Genomic DNA, 17496 nt, shown 5'->3' on the forward strand with positions numbered 1-17496 from the left:
TCAAATTATTTGAATTCCTCATTTTCACCAGTACATTGAATGAAATGATGCCAATCGGACTGCTGGACCAGCTTAAAGGGCCTAATGACCACGTAATGACACCGGACCAATGATTTTGTGCATGACATCACAGATTGCCACGTTGATGCTTTAATTTCTCCTCATTTGGCTGCTATATCATCGTTCTGTGTGGTATTTGTGATGGGTTGATTGGCTCTTCAGGCTTTTCAGTTTCTCGTTCTCCTTCCTCACACCCAGGATGTGATCGCTGGCTACACGACAAGTGCGGTTGATCTGTTAGCGTAAGTTCAGCAGAATACTGTTTAAACCGGAATTCGTGTGCAGCACTGTATCCTGATGTGGCAAAGCATGTGTGTGAGACTGAATTCGAGGTGGATGAGGGGGTTCGGGTAGCGTGCTTGCCTTGACTGGTCTGCGTGGTTGAGCAGTCATACCAACCCCCAATAAGCAGGCGTGAATATGATTATTATCTTACCTTCCTGAAATGCAGTGAGGATGCAGGGTGTGTTTCTTTTCCCCCCATCCACCCGAAGAAAAACATTAAGAAAATAGTGAAAGTAGATTCAAGGCTGAAGTGGTTGGTTATCCACCCTTGTGACAAGGTGGTGATTGATTACATTAAGGCCTCACCTGTAGTAGTTTCCCTCTTAATTTGTCTTGCTTTCACACACACACACACACACACACACACACACACACACACACACCACACACACACACACACACGCACACACGCACACACGCACACACACACACTGCTACAAGTCACCAGTCAGGGAACAATATCCTGCTCAGAAGACCCTTCACGACACACTCTCATAAATCACCAAGACAGAGCCACCACCCTCACTGTCAGCATGTTAATATATACGCTCACACACTCATGTCCACGTGCTCCTCATGCTGAACGTTCACTCCTTTCAGCCAATCATGGTGCCTGGCCGCTAAAGTGTGTCGGTGTAAAGAAGAAATGAAGAAATGTCTTGAATCTAAACCCAAAACTTGCCCTTGGACACACATCACCTGTGCTGATTCTGTCTGGCGCTGCTTGAAACGCTCCCCCTCACAACAGCCGCTCTGTGTCCCCTCTGCCCCAGCCATTCTTTAATGACAGGGTGCAGGGATGAGGGAATGAGAGGCTCTGACGGGTGGGCCGAGCGATGGATGAAAGCCCCCACCGCGCGGTCCCGGGGCCCTATGTCCTGTGCAGGTGGCAGGTGTGATCTGGTTGGGTGCAGAAGCACGAGGGTGAGGAAGAGGCGGACAATGAAGGTGTCTGTGGCCCTCACTGCAGCTGCAGGAGATGGGGAGTGCAGGGCTGACAGATAAGACGGCCAGATGGACAGAAAGACGGAGGAAGGAAAGGACAACATGAGGAGTGCAAAAGACAGAGATGGGACTTCAAACAGGGGATTGTGCCCCAAGTGTGGAGAGACACGTACTTGTCTGGCCTAGAGGAGGACGGATGGCACAAACAAGCCAGCATCAAAGTCTCACACAAGCGTTAACCACTTACTTTTGCTCAAATCCACCGTGCTCCGCTTATATCTGCGTGCATATTGATGTCAACCACCCTCTCCGTGTGGATTTGTATCTATGAGACAGTAATCCTCTTCCCTCGCCGCTCTTGTGTGCAACTGTCCACAGCTCCCACTAAAACCCACTGATCTCTGCCACATGGCACTCCATCAAAGCACTGATGGTCATGCCTCTCAGGGCAAGTTTTGCCAAAAAAAAAGGAAAAAAAAGCACACATGTGGCTTATATATACCCCTTAGCGGCGGGGATAAGCAGCCGATGTAGGTCTAACATAATTTTAGAACTGGTAGCATCTTAAAAGCTGCTCTCCGTCAAAGCACTCCTGTCTGAGCACGTCCGCACACACACACACACACACACACAGACACACACATTTCCTACTTGCTCTATCGGGTCTGATTAGAGTGACAGGGGCACTTCCCATTGGCTGTGAGAATGGCCCTCTCCTTCCCGGGGCAGCCAATTTCCCCTACTCCAGAGCTGATAGGAAACTTTGATTGTCCACCGAGCTCAGGAGAGACAAAGAGATTTTTTTCTCCTTGCAGTCCACATATCGCTCCATCACATCTACACTAACTCCCCACTTGCTCTGTCCTCTGCCATCCTTTATGCTTGAATGTTTTCCTTTATTTCCATGAACTCACTTTCTGCTGCTGCACACCAGTCCATTAAACTGGTGCAGACCGCTTTGATGGGCAGGAAGCGTCACCTCATGTGGCAACATCTGCATCCTGTGATGCAGCACAGGCTCACATGTTTGGCCTATTGTCTTGGCCTACAACTGTCTTCTGATAGCATTGCCTCATTTCAGGATTATATCGGAGCACAGGTAGAGTTTCCATCACTTTAATAATTTCTTTTGTCGCATTTATTGGACAGAGAAATAATTATCACGTCTCTGGAGAGCTTACGGGAAACAACAGCTCCACTGACTTCCTGTCCAGCTGGACGTCACCACTGAACTGGAAATAACAGATGCCTTCTGGATTTTTTAGCACAGACATAATCATGAATTTAAAAAAAAGTTGGAAAAACTAAGCACAACTGCAAAATGTAGTTATAAAATGTAGCAATCCATTCAGAGTACAAGAACTCCAGAACAAAGCCAATTTGGCAATATCAAAACTACACTTATAAGTTCAACGTTTTTGGTTTTAGCCACAGTTAAAACATAAGTAGCAACAGATTTAGCAACTCTTGGCACCCTTGGGAGCAAAACAAGACCCGCGCAGGTTTTCCCCTGCACACTCTGACCGCCAGGTGTCGCTATGTAACAGAACATGTCTTCCTCCGTTTCTCCCGCAGCCTCAACATCCCTCGCTGACAATATCTTGCTCCTCAACGTCTACACAAGTCTCTCGTCTCATTTATTGTAAGAGCATTTTTCTCTAGCACAGGATTACGCACATCGCCATTAGTGTAATAGCATCAAATGAAATGGCACATGCATGTTTATAAGTGCGCGGGGTCCACATGAGGTGGAAATAAAGCAGTTTGGGTGACTTTGTGTATGACCTTTTCGGAAAGAGAGCTAATCCCAAGCTATAATAGACTCTGGGGCCGATATGGAAAACTGCTGCACCGTTATCTCGGTTGTCTAGGCGACCATCAGAGCACCGGGGCCGGTGGAGATGCCATTAAAAGGGGAATGTGCGTGTGTGCGCGCGTGCGCATACGCGCGAGTGTGCGTGCATGTGTCAGAGAGAAAGAGAGAGATGAAAAATGTTCTTTTGTCACAAGTGTCACTCATGCAGACTGCATTCGAGACGTGCGTTTTCTCTGCTGCAGAAACGCCGCAGAATAAGAAGAAGGTCAGTTAGAGCAGTTCGACAGCAGAAGGCCGCACTTGTGTTTGGATTCATTCTGTCACACGGCATCGATGCCACTTTAATAAAACTGTCGCAGACAGAAAGTCTTGACGCGGATCCGTTTGTCCTGCAGAGAAGCAAACACATCAGACAAAACTTAGGTTTCGGAGAATAAATCTGCAATAGCTTGTTAAGAGCGCCTGACTCACAATTAGTGCTGCAGTTTGGTGTTGATGGTCCGGATAAAAACATAGATTAATCAACTTTAAGTGAATGCGTAAATATCGAAGTTGTGCCATTAAAAACCCCTAAATGTGAACTGCGACGCACAGCGTTCGAGAAATTAAGAAAGGATTAGGAAATGATTTAAAGAGGCTTCACAGATTATGTGGCAGTGATTTATGCTTTCATGCATGTTTATACAGTGCATTGATATGTAAATGATGTATACCTACAGCCTGGTCAATAAGCTCTCTCTAATGTCAACCAGAAAACATATTGGTGGTAACGTGTACATATTTCTCATTCCCTGCGCCTATCTGTCTCCATCACCCCCCCCCTCTCCCCACACACACACACACACACACACACACCTCCCCTCACATGATGCATTAGATGCATTGAATGTATTTGTTGTGTAAGTTTGAAAAGGCGGCGATAATCTGGGAGTGAGAGATAAGGAACACCAATTTATTCAGCAGCACTTTGGACCCCGCTTCCAGCCTCGGTCGGTGCTGACACCCCCAGCAGTTTGCTGATAAAGATTAGGCCATTTATTATCTTCACAGAGAACAAAGATTGCGTGGTGCCGATGAAATATTACCCCTGGTAATAATCAGAAGGAGAGGGGCTCTGCCATCTCATGCAGTGTGCATATTGACTAATGTCGTCCCTGACGAAAACACAGTCTCGTGCAGAACATGCAGAAAATTGATTTTTAAAAAGTGTAGATAAACAAGAATGCACCATTATACGCGGGACTATTTAAAAGTTAGATATGATCGATAGCCTTTATTGAAGCAAAACAAAAAACAAAATAAATTACAGGTATTGTTACTAATAACAACAACAAACCCGATAATAATAATAATAATAATAATAATAATAATAATAATAATAATAATAATAATAATGTTTGTACAAAATTGATTGAAGCTGTTTTTGAACGATCGTTAATAAGAAAACGAAAAATAGATAATGCTGATTTTCTAAAATGGATTTCATTTCATAAGGCTTCCACTTGACTTGACATGAAAAGGCTGAGCACCTGACCAAAGCCAGGATAATAATCAGGTGTCCAATACTCAGCTTTTTCCCAAATGTTTTGCTCCAGCGACTTTAAACAGTGGAACAAATGTTATTAATCCAGTCTTGGACATCACACGTTCTTCTTCTTCCTTTATTCTCTCCGTTTTGTGTGCGTGTGCAGTCTGGGGAGCACGAGGACCGAGTTGCAGGGGTCCTCGCGCCCCTTGCACCTGCCTGGCTCTGGCGCTGCGCACGAGCCCAGGTCGCGTGCAGGAGATTTTAGGGGCTTTGCATGTTTTACAAAGTTGTTGTTACTTTAGGTTACAAAAGCGCAAAAAGGAGGGAGGGGTGGTTTTTTTTCCTTCATTGTGACATTTAACGCGGGGGCGGGGGGGACGCAGGGGGTGAGGCTGGAATAAAGCAAAGCTCCTTAAGTCAATTACCAGCGAGGCTGTCAATCTTGCACACATTAACACTGGAAAAATATATAGGAGTAAATCACACCGAAAGGCTCAAAAATACGATGAATGTCTTGCCTCTATTTGGATATTGACAATAAAATAATCTTCTAATCTGCGCACAAACAAACCGCATAGTTTGTCATCGAATGGTGGATCAATGCAGTTACTATTAAGAATTATGTTTTTATTATTATGACTATCATTGTTATTATTATTATTTTTTAGTTGTAGTAGTATTCACGCATCAAAATAGATGCGTGAATTTAATGTTAACTTAATTCTGGCTGGTAGAAACAGTAACAGAGCGTTTCGGGGGGGTCAGGCGTTATAGAATTAACCTCTGACAAGGACAAGTTATTGATCAGGTCGACGGTCGCAGGTGGGTATATCCCTGCCAGTCTGTCCCCTTCCACGGGACCCGGAAGACGGGCCGCTGGCTGACGTGCCGTTACGTTGGTGCTGAAGCGGCTGTACCGCCACTCAAGTTTCTGCTCATATCCACAGAGGCTCGGACGCGGCGACAGCGAGACGCAGAGCGCAGCGCAGAGCCACGGCGCACTTGGCCACAGCAGACTGGGAGAAAAACGTTGTCCCTGCACGTTGTAACCTCTGAGCAGCATCATTTAAACAGAGCGGGATTAATCGGGACCATTTCAAAGCCAAACAGTCTGGTTTTGCACCGTTATGCTCGAGAGAATAGGTGCGGTAAATCCAAGGGTATGAAAGCGCAGCGACTCTGCTCTCAGACGGAACCAGGTAAGATTTAGTCATATTTTACTCTTTCATCTAATTAGATTTTTTTTAGTTTTTGGACAATATGGATATATATTTTGTATATAAAGGAAATATTACCCCGAGGTAATTAATGCGTAAGAGCGCGACTACCGTTTAGCAGTCCCTTTAAGATTTCATATAGGTCGCATTGATAAATCTTTATTGCTTGGACATTTTAAAATTATATTTAGTTATTTGTTTATTTTACAACGAGATGTATTTATTGTCGACAAATACATTTGGCAGGTGAGGGGATACCGAACTAAATGCCGCAGCGAGATTACTATATGTAAATAAATGTAAAAAAAAAAAGAAAGATGTAAAACAAGTAACTTGTGTTTTAAAATTAATTTTAACATACGAAAAATTGGGGGAAAACGCTGTAATATCACGGTAGGCAAAACTTTGAAAAAAATGTGACGTAACGAAAAATGCCAATGATCGGTAATAGACAGAGAGCAAAGAGTTCTGACGTAAGGATCATGAAATTGACTGGAGCAAGACGTCGACAACAGGAGTGTCTATTGTTTGAACAACTAAAGTAAAAAAAAGAGAAAGAAAACATCAATGATGGAACAGAGACTTGGGTCTCCTCGGGCATGCAGGAGCACCTTTTACCCACACCTGTCTTTCACCTGTAGTCTGCATGGAGCCGAGCACCAGTGGGCATAGAAAAGATGCTAATTAGCGTAAAGATTAATAATTTGAGGGGTGGGGACTGACGCAATGACCACTGTGAACACCGTTCAGGAAACGCCTTTTAGTTTGCAGTAATTAAATCATCCTCCTACAAAGAAGCTCCTCAGTTTTGTTCTGTGTTTAGAATGAATGGATGGGAATTACAAAAATCTTCTGCTATATAATCCCTGACCTGACATACTCTGAAATGTTATTATTCTAAGTTTAAACTGCTTAATTGGGAGCGGCTGATGCTGTCATGGCAGCATCCAGGCTCCTCTCCCGGCAGTTAGATGGTCTTATGTCTGGGTGCTTGTGTCTATAAAGCCCCCCAGCGCCCTGGCTCGATCTAATTAGCCGTGAGTAAAGGGGACAATAATGCTTCAGCTGGTTTGTGTCATTCTCTTCTTTCTGGCTCTGCTTATCTTCACAAGACCCAGTGTGGCTCTTCACCCCCTCCCTCACAAACACACAACCGCACCAAACAGAGGCACACACACACACACACACACACACACACACACCACACACACACACACACACACACACACACACACACACACACACACACACACAGACACACACACGGGATAATGATGGATGACCGTGCCCAATGCGAACAAACAGGTAGATAATGCCAATCCTATTTAATAACGGCATGGATCGGAATGATAATCTTGTTGTTCATTAGCCGCTACGGCTGCACACCATTCCAGTTGTTGCTCACCCAGCAGCTCGGGAGGTGTTGGGAAACGGATAGAGCTCTCTGGTCTAGGATAGCATCCCGGGTGAAACAATGCAGCTGTGTCCTTGAGAAAGACAGAGCGAAATCAACAGCCCCCACCCCTCCTCTCTAACGCTCCATCAGCCTTTCTCTTCTTTTGTTCCAACGCAGATACAAATGGGATTAATGAAGGTATAAATTACACAGGGCCAAATCCTGCTGAGTAATCCACTTGGTAAACATGCAGAAAAACAATGCTGCTGCAGCTCTGAATGCGTGCTTAGCAGAGACAGAGCAGAGAGGTAGAGTGGTGTTAAAGTGGGTAGAAATCCAAAAGGGCCCTCTCAACAGAACATTTCAGCACCCTCGTTTTACTGATTAAATCTAAAATGGTGTTTGTCTATATTTGAATAACAAGAAATATAAAATATGCTGGTGTACAGTGATTAACTAGAATGTTTGTAATTGGCGTGCCTTTGGCCGTCCATCATGCACTAATTTGTTGATTTTAGGACCCCATCCCAGCTCCAGTGGCAAAATGCCAGTGATTTAAAGACTGATGACTGACACACACACAGACACAGACACACACACACACACACACACACACGCAACACATCAGAGCTCCACCTTCGTGTTGGTGACCTCCAACATCGTCACTTATTGATACCTGAATAAATTCCGGGTTTCAGGTATGTAAAGCTCAAGATATAACTACCGTCTCTCGTGATTCGGTGACGTCAGATCCAAGCAGGCGTCAGTAAGGCGGCCAGTTGGGGCTCCAAGCGACCCTCTAATTATTCCCTGTCAGTCACACACACACACACACACACACACACACACACACACACACACACACACACACACACACACACACACACACACACACACTCTCTCTCTCTCTCTCTCTCTCTCATTCACACAGACACACACGAGACTATATGTAACAACTTTAAAAATCACTTACATTTTTTTCTGCGCACAGACTAGCCCAGGTATTTTACACGCGTGCACGCAAGTAGTTGTTGCGTGTGCATTTGTTTATGGCTAGATTTGAGCTAAGAGGCACTGGTCCCCAGCTGGTTTCCTCATAGGTCAGGCCTTGCGCCCATCCCTGGTGCCACGAAGTGAGGGGCCACGCTATTACTATGCAAACCGTTTTTGATTGCGCTGTCCTCGGGACAAAACACTGTTTTCACAAGAAGAATGCACAGCTACTAATTAAAGACAATTAGGTGCTCTTAACAATGGGGCCAATTTCGGGGCCATAAATCGACTCCTCCTCTGTTGGTTTAAAGGTGCTGAAGACCCTGTTTATTTACATAACAGCAATATACGAAAAAAAAACAAAACACCAACAACCAGTAAGTATACATTGTGGCCAATGTATAGGTTCACCGGCAAGAAAAAAAGCTCAAATTTATTATTCTCATATTAACTGCGTGTCTGGGGCAGTTCAGCTTTTGTTAAAAAAATAAATTCGGATAGGTTCCAACAAGTGAAGATAGTCTTTTGAGTTCAAAATTCATTCAAATATTGTTCAGGGTGTAATTCACTCGATGTAAAATGTCTGTCTTTAGGCTTATATCAGCCGTTAAAAAGCAGATTATCGCGGGCCGATTGCTCATTCAGTGCAAAGAGAGAGAGCGAGAAATACCCCCGAGAAATTATGCCGCTGATTGATAAGTCTTTTAGTTTTTCGGTGCGGAGAAATGGAAATTGAAAGGCGAGCAGGGATGCGGAGAGCCAATTGTGGCGAGGCTGGCTGTGATTGGCTGAGGCCGAGGCCCCGCCCAGCGAGGCTTGATATGGGAATTTACTGGCGCCAGGCGCATCAGTCTGCGCCACATCTCATTAATGAACCGCAACACTGCGTGGATCAAGACTTTTCACACGTCTGTGCTGTGTTTTTGTTTGGCTGATCGAGTTTGCAACAGGTATTCGGGGGAATCGCTTGTGCTTCTTTCTTTTTTTTTCATGCAAAATACGCGGTGCAGAAAGTGTTGAATTTATTCAGGCGCATAGTTTATTTATTGCTGCAAGGAATAGAAATTAAACAAGGTTATAGTCCTCGTTGAATTGGAATGGAGGTGAAAAGGCTGTTTAACGTTTTCTCTTCGTCTCTTTGCAGGTAACTGAAGAGAAAGAGAGACTTCGGATTATTTCAGGATTCTGTTCATTAAATAACCAGTCGATATCTTGACAGTTAAGGACTTACGCTGTGAGGAGGATTTTTAACTCCCTTTACTTTGGAGGTTAATCGAACACAGAGACGAAGAGACCGCCCGCTCAGCCATGGAGGTCGCAGCGGCTGATCAATCTCGGTGGATGGCGCACCATCACGCAGTGCTGAACGGCCAGCACCCGGACTCTCACCACCACAGTCTGAGCCACAACTACATGGAACCCATGGCGCCCTTACTACCCCAGGACGAAGTTGACATGTTTCTGAACCACTTGGATTCTCAAGGGAACCCGTACTACACCAACTCCCGGGCCAGGGTCACGTACAGCCAAGCGCACGGTAAGATAAACGTCCAGTTTTCCGATCTAAGGGATAATTTAACAAAAACACACCCCGCTCTTGTAGAATTAGATTTATATAACTGGGAAGATGTTTAATTCTTATCTTTGTATCTTATCTTTGCGTGTGTAATTTTAATATACTTACGTTGTTGGGACGATTCCTCGGCATTAAAAGAATTTCTAGCAAATGACAGTACGAGGAAAGGGAAATATGTCATTTAACCCCTCTTGGTTGGGGCAGGGGTTTCTGGAGGGAGAGAGAGAGAGAGACACTTCCCGGATATAAAATAAAAACCGCAAATTTGCCGATAATCTTTTAGTCCGAGAGCTGTCGTCGATGAAAAGATTTGCCCTGACGAGCGAGACCTTCATTTCCCCAGTTATTTTCTTGGCATCCTAAACGGGAATAGTGTTACTAAAATTGGAGGATTAAAAAGTTGCGCAACTGCTGGATCTACCTTTTAAAAAAATCGTTTTTATCTGAGTCTTAATCTGGAACTAAATGTCCGACTCAAGTAATTCAGAGTATCTAACAGGTAAGAGGGTTGTGTTTGGTATTTTGTCAGAAACTTCAAAAGTTAACATTTTTACATTTTGGATTTAGCTCGCCTTACTGGGAACCAGGTTTGCCGACCACACCTCATCCACAGCCCCGGTATTCCTTGGCTTGACCCCGGGAAAGCAGCCCTGTCCGCCGCCCACCACCACAACGCATGGGCGGTCAGCCACTTCAGCAAACCCAGTCTGCACGGCGCTGGCTCCGGCTACCCCTGCAGCAGCACCACCGGCACGGCTCCGGTCTCGTCGCTCACTCCGGCGTCTCACTCAAGCCCGCACCTCTACAGCTTCCCCCCTACACCCCCGAAAGACGTGTCCCCAGACCCCGGACCAACTTCCCCCACCTCCACTTCGACCAGAATGGATGACAAAGAGTCGATCAAGTACCAAGTACCGCTGACAGACGGCATGAAAATGGAGAGCTGTAGCCCCCTGCGCAGCGCCCTGGCATCCATGAATGGCCAGGCCTCGGCCACCCATCATCCCATCCCGACCTATCCGGCCTACTCTCTGCCGCCCCACGAGTACGGCGGCAGTCTCTTCCACCCAGGCAGCCTGCTTGGCGGGTCCTCCTCCAGCTTTGCGCCTAAATGCAAAAGCAAAGCCCGGTCGAGCTCAGGTGAGTCTCATGTGTGTTCGGGTTTCGCACCTCGGCTGTCAGATCACGCAGATAAGACCTAACTGATCAGTTCTGTCTTATTCTGTTGGGTAATGAAGTGTTACGCATCGATGTTGATGATAATGGTTTCCTGTTATAGCGGTGTGGGAAAAGTCATGATTTTCTTTACTGACAGACGTCGGTTGCTGATTTCAGTGGAAAGTTTTACGAATAGCCTCGCTGGAAACCCTTGGTCTCTTTAATTTGATTGAGTTCAGAAATTTGAGTTGCTCTTTAAGCTTTTCCAAACTCCACTGTACATATTGCATATAGATATAAACATATAAGATAAGTGATCAAACTAATCGGTCTCAATAAGTAACGTCCATTATGCGCCAAATTAGGCAAAGTTCGGAGGGGAAAGGTTTAGACTTTTTATTGCGTAAACGGTTTTTTTTTTTTTTAAAAGAGAGCTTTCTTTCTGGCCGTTAGTGAGGAGGTGGAATGCTTCTTCCCCTGGTTTGCTTTTTTTATTTTTATAACGTGTCCCTTCGTTCACTCTCAAAAACGAAGGAGTCACGACACCATGGCTCCTGCCATATCCTGTAAACCTCCAAGTGAACAAATCACGACCTCCACCCCGCCCACACCTCTGCCCAGCACTAACAAAGCACAGGCGACAGAGCCCCGCTGTTTGTGTTTTTAAGCGTGGCCTTGGCTCGGCGCACTGACATGAAGCACAGGCAGGAATACCGGAGTAGATGTGCTCTTATGTGCTTAAAATGCGTTTCATAAAACCCTCTTCATGCTTACTTCATGCAGAGTTTGAGACGAAGGACTGCAAATAATCAGTAATTTAAAACACACATCAGTTCCCTCAAAACTCAGACTGTTTATAATAAAACATGAGTATTATTTGACTGTCTGGATACACACCTGATTCAGGCTGCATGGGTCCATTTTGAATTAATGCACTCCTGACATTAATGTGCAGAGGTTTGAAAAACAACCTGGTCCACTAATGGGTCTGCAATTTCCCTACATTGTTTCAGCTGCTCTAGTTCGAATTAATGGACAAAAAAAATGTGTAACGCAACCCAGACTGGGACAAGTTTGTGCCAAAGCCAACCCAATCACCCGCCATTTTATGGCCATGCGAACAGTGCAGTCAACACCTAGTAGCATGTCAAAGGTAGACTGTGACATTTAATAGAAGGTGAATAAAAAAGGCTGGAATCTGCATCGAAAACAGATCTTCTGTGACATTTAAAAGACTCCTGATCTCTTAAAGCTGTGTCCAGGGCGGGTAATGGTGATTGATTGTTGTACAAAATGTCACAATGTATTTCAGCTGCCAGAGTGTATACTTTACACTGGTGTGGTGCTCTGAGGAGCCACACCAGCCTTTTTTATTTACTTCAGTCTCAACACATAAGACACAGCACATTTGCCAGTGCTTCAAGTGTTAAATCTGCTTTTACGCTGCTGTTGGATTGTGAAACGCTTTAAAGGGCAAAAAGGGGGGTATAAAATAGATACATCTGAAAAGGAGCATGTCTTTTTACTCGGGTCGGATTCCATTGTGGAGCAAGGGTGGGACTGTGGGTGTCGCTGGTATTATACCCAGAATAATGAGATGATGCTCTAGGGAGCGACGAATACCTGAATTAAATGAAGTGGCTGTTACAGCAACAGGGTGTTTGAAGTCAGCCGGTGCTGAATGAGAATGGGGAAAGGGGAGCAAGTGAGAACCAAGAGAAGAAAAGATCGAGTTTTCACCGATCACAATAATGTGAGAGGGGTCTGCTTCGGAGGCTCGGTGCTGTGCGATTGGACTCGAATTAACCACACGTGACTGACAAAGGCTGCATCAGTGTCTGACACATTCAATACCTACACTGCACACGTTTATTTCCTCTCCTGGGCTCCCACTGACAGGATGAATAATGCAGTTCTAATTTGATGGTGTGCGTTATCTTGTTGGACACCTCTGGACATATTCTGGCTGTCTCTGGCTTCCAGATCATTTTACTCGGAGGCGTATGCGTGCACAACAGCTGTCTACTTGTGCTCTAATTCGAGGCAGATTTTGACCCCACATCACCGGGCCCTCTAGGATTTTCTGTGTTGCTTCGGGCAGATGGTGAATTTTTTAATTATATAAATGTTCTTCTTTTCTTCCTCTCTTGAACTATATACAGAGGGCCGTGAATGTGTAAACTGCGGTGCCACCTCCACTCCCCTGTGGCGACGGGATGGTACCGGTCACTACTTGTGCAACGCCTGTGGATTGTACCACAAGATGAATGGGCAGAACAGACCCCTTATCAAGCCCAAAAGACGACTGGTGAGTCCCACTTCTAACTCCTTGCCTCCACTCTGAAAGCAGGCACCCAAATATGAGCACAAAGCAGATGCCGGCAGCACAATTCCAGGAAAGTTATATTTTCCCTATGATCTTCCTGGAATTGTTTTTCGCTCTCACCCCCCGATGATCCCCCTTCATGGCCTGTTACAATACTGCTACTATTGCCATTGTTCTTGCTATCATTATTGCTGGTACTTCTGATACTGTTACTGATACCAATGCCCATGTTGCTTTAGTTAACACCAAGCTCCAGTAAATGAAACACAGCATGGACACACTTCGGGCCACGTCTGACATTGTCCCCTTTTAAGTGTTTTTCAAAAAAAAAAAAAAAAATCTTCTTTTTATGCACTTTCTTTCTTTCTATATACAGGCTATATACAGGACTGACCCCTCCACCTGGCCTTGACAAGTCATTGTGCCATCAATTGCATCATGATAAATAAAGCATAGTGTGTTTTTTAAAAGTAACTATCTTTTCCTTTAATTTATTTTTGAATTTCACAGCAGCACTAAAAATATTTTCCCCCTTTAGTAATTTTACTTTCTAAGTATTCTTCAAAACATTAATATTATAGACATTTAATAAATATAGAAAACGTCACAGACATGGAATTTATAAAAACAAGTGATAATAAAGAACATAGTTCGAAAAACTGAAAGGATTAATTACTGAATTTACCCCCAAATTATTTTAGGAGTTTTTATTGTCTTTAAAATTTTAATAAAGAAGCTAAGCGAATTTCTGTGGACGGCTTAATCATTCCTCGTCACAATCTATGTAATTTTACGTTTAAAATCCTTTTATCTTTATTGGAGACCTTTTAATAGGTTAAAATTGACGGTATTTCGTGGCGTCATTCTTGAACACCTCCACGTCGTCATGTAAAGTTCAGCACTTTTTTCCCACTGGGCCCGCTCGTGTGGCTGCAGCTTTTTACATTTTCAGCTCAAGTGTTTTTCAGAGTTGTGTTCAAAGGGGCATCCAGTTGTTTCCTATCCGGATATCTGCCCGGCCCAGATAAGGAAGTCAGGCTCCCGGCTGTTTCCGCCTTCACCCGGCGCGCTGCATTCTCTCCAGCCAGACTGACATATACTGTAAAGAGATTATCACAACAGTGGAGGAGCCGCTTATGTGTGAAGAGACGGGCCGAGAGAGGCGGGGATTGGAAAATAAATGGATTTATGTTCCTCTCCTTTATCATGCGCGTTATTTACGCGCAACAATAATACGACTTTACTGCGAAGCGCTTCTTCCTCTTTGCGAATTTAGAATAAATTCTGATATCAACAAATCCATCTGACGTGAATTAAATGGAGGGGGAAAAAATAATGTTGCAGCACTAGAGTCAAGCAGCTGGAGGGTTGTTTTTTCTATTTGCATGTAAAGCTAATGTTTCTTATTATGTGTGAATAATTGATCCGTGATGGAGACAGAGCGTACACCGGGTCCTTTAGCTTTTTAAAACAAACACAACTGCCCATACTGCTAATAGTCAATACAGTCAACTAGTTAATATGCAATATAAAAATAAAGGGGCCTGTATACGTGACCAGCTGCTCTCCTTGTTTGACGTTGGGTTCAAAATAGATCACATGGACGCGTCACCGTCCGAGAAATAGTTTAAAAAAAATTGTTTTATTTATATTCGGCCCATCTGTGGCTGCTCAGCTCTGGCTTGAGAATTCGCCATTTTAGCTGCCTTTTTATGTCTGCGCTGACTTTTCTGCGACATGTGAATTCGTCATTATTCACCACGTATTTTTCTGTTTCCTTCAGTCGGCCGCTAGACGCGCAGGCACCTGCTGCGCAAACTGCCAGACCACCACCACCACCCTGTGGCGGCGCAACGGGAACGGGGACCCGGTGTGTAACGCCTGCGGCCTTTACTTCAAACTGCACAATGTAAGTGACCAAAAACATGCAGAGTGTGTGTGTCTGTGTGTGAGTGGGTGGGTGGCGGCGGTGCTGGTCGTTAACTGGTCAAGTGGGCGGACAGCTTGTATCGATTTAGGAGCAGGGAAACTGTGGGAGTGTTGAAGCAAAGCCTGCTCACCCTGTCAGGCAGAACACACCGGTCGTCTTTTTTTTTTTTTTTTTATTAATCCATCGTTGCTTCAATGGGGGGCGTTACTCCCCGGAGAGGCTGCAGGGTGGGACTGTCATTCAGTGTAACGGCGTCGGTTACACTGATGAGGATTTGTCTGAGGCTGCTCCTTTCAGCTCCAGCCAGCACTCATCCCCATGTATTCATATTGAGCAGAACTGTTTCTGTTTGGCTTTAAATGAGACAAAAGCTCCGTAAACGCCCCTGACTCACCATATAATGGAGCCATATATACAAAACAGCTGCTCAATATTTAGGGGTTTTTTTTTGTAAGAAATTAAAATCTTGCCATCAAAGAGGCAAAGCAACATGTGATTTATTTCTGTGAAATTTTAATTTATGATTTGGTATGACTTTGGTACCGAGTGCTCAGAAATCTGCTTTGCTCGAGCTAATGTCTTGCTGTCTTCAGGTCAACAGACCCCTGACCATGAAGAAAGAAGGAATTCAGACTCGCAACCGTAAGATGTCCAGCAAGTCCAAGAGAAACAAGCGTGTGGGGGACAGCTTCGACGAGCTGTCCAAATGCATGCAGGACAAGTCGTCTCCTTTCGGTGGTGCACCAGGCCTTACCAGCCACATGGCCCACATGGGTCACTTACCCCCGTTCTCCCACTCCGGACACATGCTGCCCACTCCCACGCCCATTCACCCTTCCTTCGGTCACCCCCACCACTCCAATCGCTCGCCTGTCTGGGCTGAACCTCACTGAGGCCACTCCAGGCCCGGAACTCCTCTGTCTGTGGGACCCAATGCGCCGCCATTAACACTATAAATGGCCCTCTGCAATGTGTTGAAAGCGGAGCTGACTTATTGCGTCATGTACAGCGATTGGAGAGGAGAGGCTTTCACTTGGACTTGAAGGTCACATCTTGCCTGACCTCGGCGACGGGGCGCTCCAGAGAAGGTCTTCAGCGGACTCAGTGACGAGCTAATGTGACGAAGGCTTTGTTTGTCCCCTCGGCGACTGATGGTGGCAAGAATGGAATGAACAGTGACGCTTGTCCTTTTTGTTTTGCTTATTTTTACTAAGTCACTTTGGTACCCACCTCTTGTTGACCCTGTAACAGGAGACTCAAAAGAGGTCTTAAAAAGAACCGCTGTTTTCACCTCACGGCAGTCTGCTCACACACTGAGATGCACATACTCTTTCGGTGCACAGACCTTCATCCAGCACCCAAAAACCTATATCTGGTGAAGACTACAGTACCCATAAAGCAGTGCTCTCCTCACATGCTGGATTGTATGCCACCACAACGCTCACCTGTTTTTAATAGACTCTTTGGAATAAAAAAAAAGCCGTAAATAGAGTGTTTATAAATGCTTTATTGCTATCATTGTTGTTATATTTGATGTTATAATTATTGCTACAATAATTTATTTTCACTCTTTAGCTTTCGTAAATGGAAACGGTTATGATAATTTTAATTTCATGGTTATTATGTAAAAGAAACCTGTCATAGATAAAAAGTCCCTGAGCTGTATGTTTTTATCATTTTCCATCTCACAAAAGTAAAGGAAATAATGTTTAATACTAAAATAAAAATCTGTCACTGCCTCGTAAGTCTTTACGGCCTCTGTTCACCATCCTTCACCGTCCACGTATGACGGCGGATGAAGCTCGGCTTTTAATGAAGAGTCATTATTAAAATCATAAGTAATATCAGATGCATCAAGGAAAGCTCTGTGATCCCTTGAGCGTGGTAATGCTTTGGTCAGGCTCCTCCTCTATCTGTGATGGCACGTTGTTCAGAGAAGGCCTCTTTGTGGAGCTGAAGCCCCAGGCTGGACCATTGTACCCAGACAGCAGGCTCCAGAGGAGGACTCCGAAGTCACACTCATACACATGCACATACCCACACGCTCACAAACTCACTTGGGAAGAAAAACAAACCCTAATTCACACCCTTATTTAACCAAGTAACCCATGAATTTTCCCTTTATAAACTGCAGCAGGCACTAATTTTACAAGGCCAAAAGTGGCGAATACTGAGTCATGAGTGCAGTTCGGCAGCCTTTTTCGCTTCAAGAGTACAGCTGTCTCTTGGCCATGGTGATTGGAGTGAGAGGAAGGACATCGGGTCT

General features: G+C 44.8%; 1 protein-coding gene across 3 annotated transcripts; it reads left to right on the plus strand.

Moving 5' to 3' along the window:
* Positions 1-5582: 5582 nt before the first annotated feature.
* On the plus strand, positions 5583-16975 carry gata2a (GATA binding protein 2a). 3 transcript variants are annotated; one of them, XM_057030596.1, is made up of 6 exons: positions 5583-5833; positions 9385-9777; positions 10384-10956; positions 13137-13282; positions 15084-15209; positions 15824-16975. In XM_057030596.1, exons 2-6 carry the CDS (start codon positions 9549-9551, stop codon positions 16121-16123), a joined length of 1374 nt encoding a protein of 457 aa, XP_056886576.1. In that variant the 5' UTR covers positions 5583-5833; positions 9385-9548; the 3' UTR covers positions 16124-16975. The 3 variants fall into 3 exon arrangements, with proteins under 3 accessions (XP_056886576.1, XP_056886575.1, XP_056886579.1); XM_057030595.1 differs by lacking the exon at positions 5583-5833 and adding an exon at positions 9046-9190; XM_057030599.1 differs by lacking the exons at positions 5583-5833; positions 9385-9777 and adding an exon at positions 10088-10315.
* The last annotated feature ends 521 nt before the right edge of the window (positions 16976-17496 follow it).

The sequence above is a fragment of the Takifugu flavidus genome, chromosome 4 (genome assembly GCF_003711565.1).
Source record: "Takifugu flavidus isolate HTHZ2018 chromosome 4, ASM371156v2, whole genome shotgun sequence".
In the NCBI taxonomy this organism is placed as follows: Eukaryota; Metazoa; Chordata; class Actinopteri; order Tetraodontiformes; family Tetraodontidae; genus Takifugu; species Takifugu flavidus.

Coding starts and splice junctions, on each gene's coding strand:
- gata2a (XM_057030596.1), top strand. CDS start 9,549: ATGGAGGTCGCAGCGGCTGATCAATCTCGGTGGATGGCGCACCATCAC. Junction 9,778..10,383: donor CACGTACAGCCAAGCGCACG/GTAAGATAAACG, acceptor TTTTGGATTTAG/CTCGCCTTACTGGGAACCAG. Junction 10,957..13,136: donor CAAAGCCCGGTCGAGCTCAG/GTGAGTCTCATG, acceptor AACTATATACAG/AGGGCCGTGAATGTGTAAAC.